The 11743-nt window shown below is 36.3% G+C and overlaps 1 protein-coding gene across 1 annotated transcript; it reads right to left on the bottom strand.

The window, feature by feature from the left end:
* Positions 1-680: 680 nt before the first annotated feature.
* Positions 681-11059, bottom strand: LOC146145540 (alkaline phosphatase-like). The gene is made up of 11 exons (XM_083390607.1): positions 10958-11059; positions 10201-10314; positions 8889-9010; positions 8180-8354; positions 7004-7179; positions 6257-6458; positions 4946-5098; positions 4276-4455; positions 3260-3406; positions 1528-1672; positions 681-975 (listed from the first exon to the last, which is right to left on the bottom strand). The coding sequence occupies exons 1-11, from the start codon at positions 11022-11024 to the stop codon at positions 681-683; spliced, it is 1776 nt and encodes a 591-aa protein (XP_083246733.1). The 5' UTR covers positions 11025-11059.
* Between the last annotated feature and the right edge of the window lie 684 nt (positions 11060-11743).

The raw sequence follows: 11743 nt of genomic DNA, 5'->3' as shown, positions 1-11743 counted from the left end.
TCTTCTGTTTTCCTTATTTTTTAGTTCAGTTATTGTTCATATTCATGTGAGTTTAAAAATTCGAATAGTTTAACGTTTTATTTCTATGGGACATACTTGACTTGCGCAACTGATGACTTGGACTGGGACTTGACTTGTTATTTATTCAAACAGACTTGACTTGGACTTAAGTTATTTTACAAATAACTTTAATGGGACTTAAATCATTTTAAAATGACTTGTTTACAACACAGAAGTAACCTAGTGTTTACCTTAACCTAGTACTACACTGCATTACGCTGTCTGACTCTAAGCATATTGCTATGATTTAAAACAAACGAAAAAAGATAATGTTCGGGTAAAAATTAACACTGATATTAGTGTCTTTAACACAAATAAAATTTCAGTAGCATTTATTTACATTTATTTGGTTTGCATCGACAGAAGCAAGCAGTTACATTATGGAAGTGTTGCAAATAAGTACAACAGTTAAAAGATCAGTTAACAGTTTGGCATGTGCCTAATTGAAGTAACACATCTTTTAAACAAAACAAAATACGGATCAAATAGGGTTAACACAAGAAATTCCGTTTTCGTTTGATATAAACTGAGTTGAAGTAGCCCTTTAGACTATTACACCCCATTTTTTACATCGCTTCTTTTAAGCAAAATATCTAAATCATATATTTACAGCGCGGAATTTACAGCCGAACGTTTTTTTCGAAGGAGGCATTCTCGGCTTGGCCGCTGTGCAGGGCCTTGTTCTTCACCGTGCTAAGTTTAACGTGGATAAGGTAGGCAAGGAAAAGAGCGAAACAGGTCATGGACAGCAGCAAAACGAATTGCACGTAAAGGGCGACCTGTGCCGAGCTCGAGTCGAGTTGGTAACCGAGAAAGTAGGCGGCAACGCTGCTCTCTGTAGAATCTGTCACTGTTTCCTCCACCGCAGAACCGCCGTTGCAATGCTGGTTGATGCCGCCAACGCACGACGCATATCTATTAAATTAGGTAGTGGATTTTTTCCCTTTGATCCCAAATTTAATTTCTTATTGAGCCAGACTGCTGAGATAATAACGCTCTAGAAGAGCGCATTATTGTCAAACATAACTTGTTCAACAACATACGAATGTTGTGATATATGCTGGGATAAAGTTACGTCAGTGTATTCCTAGGCGAAATAAATGTTTTTGGTACCTGAAATAAAAGTAGGCAATTATGCCTCAAACACTTAGGCCAAGTCAATTTATTAGTAAACAAAGATTTAGGTGCACTCAATTCAAGTGATTGAGTTTTGTTACAACATTAAGTAAGGATGGTCATTATGTACGTTTATCCGGTTTTGTAAAATCGTGCTTCGAGATTTGGTCTTACGTCTTAGTGCGTCGCAAAAAGTCATTAAACTAAGGGTTTGGAAAAAAATAATTAAAACCATCATATTTTTATCGTGTCACCATGGCGACACATTCGATCTATTATTTTAATGCGTAGTTATGCAGATTAGGTAAAACATGATTTCGGAATACTCTCAAATGTAAGGTTATGGAATACCTCATGACATGTGCAATGTAGCTTTGTTCGTGGACGCTATGAAACAGATGGGACATGGGACCCCTGGCCATTATGGTTACATCTTCACCCCCGTGTGTCTCAGAAGACAAGGGTACCGCAGACTGTTGTCGGTAAAGTCTTGCGCCTGCAAATCAAAGCGTTTTACGTATGGTAGGATTCTGTTTATATAGCAATTCCTTTTAGTGGTTAGAGATCTCTCCGACGTATGATGTAGATAAACAACAAAAATAAACGAAAATAATTGACATTCATAAATTATTTTCTTTTGTAAAACTACAATTTAGATTTTAAAACGGCCTACTGTCCATTTAGATGTATAATTGCATAAAGCGTCAGGCAAAACAATTAGCCTTTAATACTAAAATCAAATTATCCCCGGATATTTGTTTAAAAAAGTTACAGTATATATACGAAGCTGTATTATTTTTACCTAGTATAACTATATTTCACCTAAAGATATTTTTATTGCAAGGGATTACCAACCAATAACTAAATTGCATGTGGTCTGCCACATAAAAATTGGAAAGCCACTGGCCCATAAAGCACCCTGTTATTCAACTTTGGTTAAAACAAAAACACTAGACGCTAATTTTCTTAGAAATAAATTTATTTTCTAAACCTGAGGTAGAAGCTTTGTTGTTAATAAAACGGTGTCGCGCTATAGCTAAATGTAAATAATGTTGTGCATGAGTGTACCTTTTACGTCGCCAACGCTAGGTGAAACCAGACGTAGTACAAAACTATTTTTTATTTGGGCTAGCTGGAAAACATATTTATACTCCCAGAAAGTTTGCAGACCATAGGGATGAATATGAAATGTAGACAAAAAGAATTGTCGGCAAGCACTGACTTTCGCGATAGAACAAATAATTGCGTCAAACCCAGTGTTGATTTATGTCATGATTAGCTTGTTGTCCCCGTTGGACGTTCGTTCTAGGCTTAATAATTAACTGCCCAAAGTAATCAAACTGTACGTGCTTATCACGAATCGGTTGAAGTGGGAGTAAAGCTTGCATAACTTTCAACCACTCATGGTGTTTCCGAATTAAGTCGCCGAGCAACTCCGCTTAACTCAATGCGGTTTTGCTACGAAGTAATGAACACCACAGTATGGCTTAAAATGTAACAACCCACAAGGATATCAATATAATAGCATGTTGACAACTGAAAGATCGACTTCAAGACCGTTTTGAGATTTACACACAACAACGCAAAGCGATTTTTGCCGAAAATTAGCAAAACCTTTGCTAAATATTATTATTTTCTTCTTTCTAATACAAAATATTAATCTTATCAGAATCGCATGCATAATGGTACCTATAACGGCATGAAATCTTAACCCTTTGAAAAAAATACTTATACACACATTGACAAATTTTCATTCAAATCGTTTAAACAAAGACGATGTCGGGACGCCGCCGTCTTGTTTGCAGGACACAAGTGAAGGAAAAAAGTATTACCGTTAGTTTTGAGGTCAAAGTTAAGTAAGATCTTGTTTCAGATTTGACCATAAACATCCGTTTTAAATCAAATATTAGCACTGGTATAGCCTAAATCCCCGTAAAATGATAGCAACTTCATTTATTTATACTTATTTAGTTGTTCGAGTTTCTTTCACAGTATAACTTCGCATTTAAGTCAAAAACGCCTTAGCTTTTTTAGTTTCATACATTTTTGGTAAAATTGTAGTATTTAGGTACTTCAGTACTACCTGTGTCAACCTCAGTAAGGTTTTCGCGCACTTGTGGCTTCAGGTAGTTGACGTTTCCCTGAAATCCCGGTCCATTGCCGTACAGCAGGGTTGTGTAGGGTTTATTATCGTCACCCATCGTGGGGTCATCCTGTGATGGAGCCAGGCCTAGGAGGATTTATAGGTGTAGTAAGAAAAAATGGCACTCATAGAATAATTTTAGCCAAATTTGTGCACTTATACTCTTATAGGCTACCCCATGTGCGGATCCTGGATTTTTGTTTGGGGGGACATCATTTTTGTTAGGTGTTACGTCTAAACGAGTCGGCACAAAGTTACCTCTCAACGTGTCTTGTAAAGAAGTAACTTTAGCAACACCACACAGTTCGTTTAGTTATTTAAAGTTTAAGGTTAGGGTGTTGTTATCTTTAATATAAAAGCTTTATTACAAAGCCATAATCGATTCGCGCAAAGAGATAAAGTGACTTAAATCATTTACGTTGTCAAAAAAACGAGGGTGCAATGAGACGCACGGCATCTTTTGGCTAAAATAAATTTGTCAAAATAGGCTTAGACTTACAATGGAAACATAATACAGACTCGCACCAAGCGGAAAAATGTTTTGCATTTACTGATACGTATAGTTAAAATACGTCACAAATTTACTTCACAACGTGACATCACAAAGTTACGTCAAAACGTGTCGTGAGAAGTAACCTTAAGAACACCATACAGTTCGTTTAATTTGTTAAAGTTTAAGGTTAGAGTGTGGTTACTTTCGCAGTGTTAAAAAACATATATTAAAATAGCTTTACTTTAGCTAAAGTGAAACAACTTTCCAAAAATACTTTTCTAAACCAGGAAAAACGTCATTAAAGGCACTTTACAAATTAACTATAAAATACGCTTAAAACCCTAAGCCAATACAAACGTGATAAACAGTTTACCACTTTAAATATATCATTTTCACAGGAAATTATTTGGCAAAATAAATTTGCTGTGGTTGTCCACGTTGTCAAACAAAATTTCCTGCCTACCGAAAATTGGGTTTCCCCGTTCGCTGTAACCCCCCATGTTAAGGGTGTGACTGTGATCGGCCGTCACAACGATTAACGTGTCGCTGTCTGACGTCAGTTGTACCGCCTTGGCGATGGCGTCATCGAACGCTACGACGTCATGTAAGGCGGTGTGGGCGTTGGAGGCATGGTGTCCGTGATCTGAAACATAAAACAAACATATACTGTATCGCACCGGTACAAAATGGTTGAGAGCCACTGCTATGTGATAAACTTGAATGGTTCGAGGAATTTTTTTTTTATTTGGTACACTGCAATTTCATGCAATAACAACCCCTTTAGAAACTAAATTATTTTTTGGTTTAGCAATTTCGTAATAATAATTTAATTTGGATTTTTACATAAAAATTTGATTCGGATTTTTACATAAATCCTAGTGGATTCGGCCAGGTTAGAAGTACATTGAATTACCTAAAATAATAGCCCGCGAAGAAGAAACATCTAATTATGATAAACTTAATGACTTAAAGAAAACTTTACACTTGTAAAGACTTTACCGCTTGTAAGTAAAATAATTTAGGTTTGTGATAAAGCAATGAAAACCTTTGCCATAAGCAACATCTTGTTATGATAAACTCTTCATAGCCAATATTTGGAATTTAGTTTTTTTATTGCGAAAAGTGGTACAAACCTATTCTTCCCCCTTCCACAAGCAAAAAGAATCCTTTCGAGTTTTTCTGAAGCATTCTGATTGCCTTCTCCGTCATTTCAGCAATGCTTGGTTCCCCGGCTGTATCACTTAACCTGTCCACCTCGTATTGCATGTGTTCGCTTTCGAAAAGACCTTAAAAGAGATGCTTCCGTATGAAAAAAAAAATGATAAAAACCACCAGAAGAATCCCTTCGACAATACGTGGACAAAACAAGCACACTGCTCTAAATTACGTCATAATATTTATTGGTCATACTTTAGTTACGCAATTTAGCAATCCTAATTGGTCAAGTAACGCAAGTTTAGTTCAAATGGTAAAATGGTACTACCTGTTTTATCGATATTTTTCCTACTGTAAATATATTGTAGCACGACCGTGAAACAAATAGCAAGCATTTTTCGTTTAAAAATGCGTTATAATTAATCTATTATTTCCCAAAAAGTGAAACATTAAATATTAGTGTAAATAATTTGCCTAAACGACATTCCAAGTTAATTTATTTTTTCCAAGCGACTTAAGTCAATTCATGTCATTTTAAAACAGTGTCCTAAGTGCAAGTAATTAAGTCATTCACTTAAGTCATTCCAACACTGGTCACACACCCGATTTAGAAAATGCATTGAAATTTTGAAGACTAAAAGTAAATGGCACTATTTTACTGCGTACGATTTAAGAGCGGTTAAACCAGGGGTTCTTAAACTGGGGTCCATGTACCCCTTGGGGGTCCGTGAACTGATATTAGGGGGTCCATGAAGGCCTAATTAAAGAACTAGTGTATACTTAAAGTAATTAATTTTTAAAAGAAAGCACTTTAATTCAAAATTAAACGGTTTTGCACTGAATGTAGAGTTAGACTCCATTTAACTTTCACATTTTTCGGACCGAAATAACAGAGTGATAAAGTCTATTTGTATTGTGACGTCAATTTATGACGTCATTTTGGAGCATTTCTTGTCTACCGGGGTCCATGCACAGCAAAAAAAATTTAGGGGTCCGCGGTAAAAAAAGTTTAAGAACCCCTGGGTTAAACAAACAAAACCAGTTAGTAAATTTTTATGGTCCATAGAAACAACACATTTATGTGATTCTGGCAAATAAATTTGACATGTTTTTGTGTTGTTTTTGATGTTACATTTGGCCAATATGATAACTTCTTCAACCTCCATTTGCATTGTACTTTTGAACCCTTTTGGGGCAAAATTGCTCTACTTTGGGGTGATAAAAATACGGTAGCCCTAGTTTAAACAGCGCGGTTAGTAAATTATATCGTCCATAGAAGCAACACACACCGAGAAGCTTGTCAGTTGTAATCGGGTCAATGTTGTCGAATTGGTCTTTGTTCCACACATATTCGGCGTTAAGTTCAACATGGTCGTCCTGCCATTGTGCGATGAGATTCTTTCCGTCGTTCCTAGTGCCACTTAATAGCGTGTGCTCCGGGTCATTTTCGCTACTCGGCATGAAGTACCTTCTGCCGCCTCCAAGCGCGACCTTCGACGAAATTTGAACGATAACAACAATTTACGGTTACGCGCGATTAACTTCGTTCGCGTGAGATGTTATTTCCGGGTCCTTAAACACCTTGCGGCTTTTTAACGTGCTTACCTTGATTTATTATAACGTTAAAGCGTGAACAGGATTGTTATATAGCTTAACAATAAAAATCGGTAATTGATTAATATGTAGTGCTGAAGGTAATTCATCCAATGTAAATACTAAATAAAAAAAATCTTGTTAGTTGAAAAAAAAACGGGACGAAAAGATAGTAGAGCTTCAGTTAATAATGCCTTTGAAAGAATAGCAAAGTTTTGCGGAGTGAAGCGTTTGGCTTTTATAATGACAAAAACGGGATTAAAAAACTCAAAAAGGTAGCCGACGCAACATCGTTATTTTAAAGCAAGAACAAAACAGAGTACGGTCGCAAATAAAGTCGACGTGTCTATACAATCTGGATCTGGTGTTAACAATTATGCTTTGATACGAAATAATTTGCCGCGAGATCGTACCACACTTTAAACACATAAATGATTTCCCACCGTGAACATGTCTGAGCTTTCGACAAACTGCGTCGCCAGGTCTTTGCAACCCATGGTCAGCGCATCAGCCGGCATTTGGGCGTCGCTGTACCAAGTCCTGCTGGCAGAGTGTGCATATGACGCAGCCGGAGTCGCGTGGTTAATCGACGTGGTTGTCACGATTCCAGTGGATTTTCCTGGATCAAGTCAAACACGTGGCTCAATTTAAACCACTGTTTTTTGAACTTTTGATTCAGATAAGTCCTCGAGAGCACCATTACAGAACTTTCGAAATAACCATTTTGTTTTGATATAGAATCAGTGTTTTGAAAATGGCATAAGTCGAAATATGAAATGACTTAAGTCCCAGTAAAGACATTTGTAGAACAACTTAAGACCAAGTCAAGACTTTTTGAAAAAACATGAACAAGTCAAGTAGCGGTCTCACTTGAGATAAATAACTCAATTTATATCAAAATGTTAAAAAAAAACACTCATTTCAACCCACGTCATTTGACTCAATGACTTTTGTCCAAAAGACTTAATTGAAGTCAATTTAAAGCTATGACTTAGGTGCATTTAACACCTAAATAAACTCATCAAGTCACAAGTCACCGACTTAAGTCGTTACAACACTGAAGTTTAAGGAGGCCTTTATCCTGAAAAGAAGGTCAATAAATAGCTATGGCAGCCCAAGGCTCTCGACTCTTTGCTGTTGACATTCTTCGTCAACTGTTAATGTAAATGCTGCAAAGATCATACATCATGAAGCTATTGTTTCCAGTGTGCTTTTGTATTTCTATAAAGCGCTAGGACTCTTTTCCTGGAAATATAATTTGAAACACTAAGTAGGCCTACAATCGCAACTATTTACATTGATAATGAATTGCAAAGCCTTAAAGGTCGAGTAGATCGACATCATCTTGATTATTAAGACGTCTCGATAAGAGCAGGGTTGCAAACATCAACCTTATGATCGGAATGCTGCAGAAGATGTCTGCAAACCTCTGATTTCTCATCTACTCTTCGTTCTTTGACCCTTGTTAAAAGACTCTGTCAGGCTTGGCCAATGTAATGTACCTTTTTGGCTTTGCAATTCTTCATTAAGTCACATTACAGATCCGTGCATAATGTACCAAACTATTTACATATTTTAACAAAGAGTTGTCCACGCCGAACCAATGAAAAACGTATTACCCGCTTGAAAGGAATCGTAAAGGATGGAATTGACTTCGTTTCCAGCCTCAGTGCTGCATTCTTTTAATCTTCCCTTGGCAGAAAGCCCCAGGAGATAGTTGTTGGTTTTGACTCCACACAAGTAGGCTGTTGCGGTCGCCGCCGAATCACTCACTTGTTTGTCAACACAATAGGTCTGAGAAAAAAAGGCAAGCGCGATAAATTTCGAATCACCTTTGTCTTACGCACTGTTATAAATACGACGTTTAAATTAACTGACTTCAGGTAAAATAACAGGCTTTCAAATGCCAGTGTTGTAATGAATTAAGTCAATGACTTGACTTAAGTGCACTTAAGTTATTGTTAACAAATTACTTGACTTGAGTCTTTTGGGCAAATAACGATTGAAATAAAGTGTTTTCATTAAGCATTTTTTATATAATTGGGTTATCTTAATTATTGTATATGAAACAATTTGCTTGCTATAGGCTATGTTGCGTTTTTGTTTTTTTGCGGTTTTCATTTTTCAGTTATTGCTCGTAATCGAGCTAGTTTACCAAATTTGGTATTTTTTATGACAAGGACTTGACTTGCAAATATTAAAAAATATATAACTTTGACTAAAGTTGTTTTACAATAGACCTCCCTTGGACGTTATTTTACTAACGGCTTGACTGGGACTTAAGTCATTTCAAAATGACTTGTATATAACTCTGAAAGGTTGCCTCACCTTTGAAAGTCCTGCTCTGTGAAACTTATCCATGGCCAGCTCGGTCTCTTCCCCGCTTGCGTTTCTCATCTGGCCCTTCAGTATTCGCCCAGCCGTAATAGAAGGAATGCCCATTCCGTCACCTAAAGAAATCAAATTGCGCTACTGTAAGCCGGAGAACGTCAGAGATGTAATGTGTTATGAAAAACTAGATTTAACGTCAATAAAAAGGCGTTTGATAAATCCCGCACTATGTTTAACTACTTGCAGTTTTCGCAAGCTTTAAGGCAGTGGTCGGCAACCGTCGACTCGCGGACCGGTGCGCCGGTCCGCGGACCGGCCGCGAGGAGTTCGTTACCGGTCTGTAGCAGGGTTTCTAGATTAAATTTTTTTATTTAAACCCAAACTGTAGGCTACGTTAAAAGCCAAAAAAGTCAAAAACAATTAAATATATATTTTTATATTGAAAACACATTAAGTTTGGTTTCAATTTAAAAATATAGTCCATGGTTTATTTTGTATGATAAAAAATCACATTTATTATCAAGCTGTCGTGAGGTTTAAAACAATAGTGCTATGGCCATATGAGCTACATGGAACGTCCACAACATCCAAAAATGCATTTGTTATTGTTAAATCTAACACCTCGTATGTAGCCTACAAAATATATCTTGTTTCTTTGATGTTCAAGCGTGCTTACCTTAAAGTGCGATAGAATAAAATCATGGAAACAATGTCCCATAATAAAATGATTGATTATTTTGATGTTCAGGCAGGAAAGTTTTCTAAAATAACGTATGCATTTTAATAAGTCATTGGAAAAAGTGGTAATATTGTCCTTTATTGAACATTTGTTGCATTTTAAGGCAGGTCCGCAACAAATTTTCAGTTTTAAACCGGTCCGCAGTGCAAAAATGGTTGCCGACCCCTGCTTTAAGGTATTGCCGTGACTCCAAAATTGTATTACAACACATAATATTCCTTTAAAAAAAAGTAAAAATCTCCTGCATTTTTTTTTGTAAATCTCCTGCATTTTATAAATTTCGGCAATTGTGTTCGACACCCTTGTGTATAATTTTATTTGGGGTCTTGGCGAATATCAATTTTTCTACTAATTATTGTTTTGCAGTACAACATGACTACAGGTACGCCATTTGTCCTGTTGGTTAAATCTCGTAATTGACTGAAACTTAAACAGTGCTTTTTTATATGATGTAAGAAAAAAATTAATTCATTGTCCTGTTTTGATAATAACTGGAAAAAACTAAAAAATCGTCCCGAAATCGTTTCTTGTTAGCTGTATGACATTAAGAAAATATTGTGAAGCATTTACCCAAGAATATAATGACGTTCCTGGCCACATTCATGTTGAGTTTTTCCAGCAACAAAGCCTGGTCAAGCTCCTTTCTTGCAAGGTCATACCAATATTGTGTTGTTTCCTCTTCAGCTAAAAACGCAAAGTTCGGCAAAATTAAAAAAAAAAAAATTTATTAAAAAAACGCAGCTAAACATGTTTTTTTAATGGTGGTGTGGCAATGTGGCAATTAACTCTAGGAATGTCCAATCGATTCGGATCCAATACCCGATACAGAGTGATGGTATCGGAACTCGTCCAGTACTTATCGTGTGGTATCGCTGCCGATCCGACAGAAAATTATTATATGTATAGGCTATTTTAATTTAATCCAAACTAGAGTTTTTCTTCCGTAAAAAGGTGGACTAAAAAATCAAACCTAGAAAACATTAGCATTACGCTTTTCTATTTGTACATATTAATGACGTCGTTTTGATTGGCGGTATTTTTTATCCAAAATATCGAGTTTTGGTGTCGGAATTGAATACCAAGTATCGGTAATACCCTGGTTTGGCATTTACTGTTTGATGCCATTTACTAAACCTTTATATTGGTACTTGGTTCGTAATCAAATTTAGATTTAACAACGTTAGCATTGATATGAATTACAACGTTTACGGGCCATTTTTTGTGCAGATCAGTTTACCCAAAAATATAGCGATGATATATACGTAGAATTTCGTTTTTAAGGTATAAAAAATCGTGAAACGTTGACGAAGCATCGGTAGATACTTACGTGCCCATGCGTTCTCAGATTGGCAGACAGCCAGCAGCAAAGCAAAGATGCTAAAAACCTTTAACATTGTTCGTATTCTACGAAACAATGATATTACAGAGCTAAAACTGAAATTTGGAAAAATATTATCGAGTTGTAGCTTGATCTTGATGCAACATTTTTTAATTTTTTTTAAAAAATGACAACACTTTCGAAAGCTCGGATATTTATTACCAATTGCTTTTCTAATAATAAATTTGCCATCCTTAAACGAAAGTTTATAGATCAAAATATGTTACTCAGTATCGCATATGGCCTTATGTTGTTTTGCACGATAAGCGTTACTGAGAAGGGTCGGGCATCTTGAGATAAACTCCCAAACCTGGATAAATACCATACTCCTTGTTATGTGGTTCAAAGGTCATATACTCATATTGCTCCGCTGGCCATATAAAAAACCTATAAATTATCCCGATACCGCAATACTATAAAATCTAATGCTAGATATGAGACCGATAAGCAAGAAAACACGTTCTGTAGCATTCATTAGATAAACCTTGATGCCATTGCCATCCATATTGTTATGCTAAGGCTAAGCGATCTGTGTTTTTGTAGTGCTTTTGTTCTGCTTCCACAAACAGTATATGCTAAGCCTAGCCTAGAAAAACGCCCGCATATGAATGACCAACTTGCTGGCCGTCTATTGTTCCAAATTTGAGATTTCTAAATTTAATTAAATTGAAGCTGAAGATTTGCCTAAGAATGATAGGACACATAAGACAAGTGATTTGCGTGCCGCTCAAAATG

Source organism: Ascidiella aspersa, chromosome 5 (assembly GCF_963924565.1).
Source record: "Ascidiella aspersa chromosome 5, kaAscAspe10.2, whole genome shotgun sequence".
Lineage (NCBI taxonomy): Eukaryota > Metazoa > Chordata > Ascidiacea > Phlebobranchia > Ascidiidae > Ascidiella > Ascidiella aspersa.
This window is presented reverse-complemented; position numbering and strand designations above follow the sequence as displayed.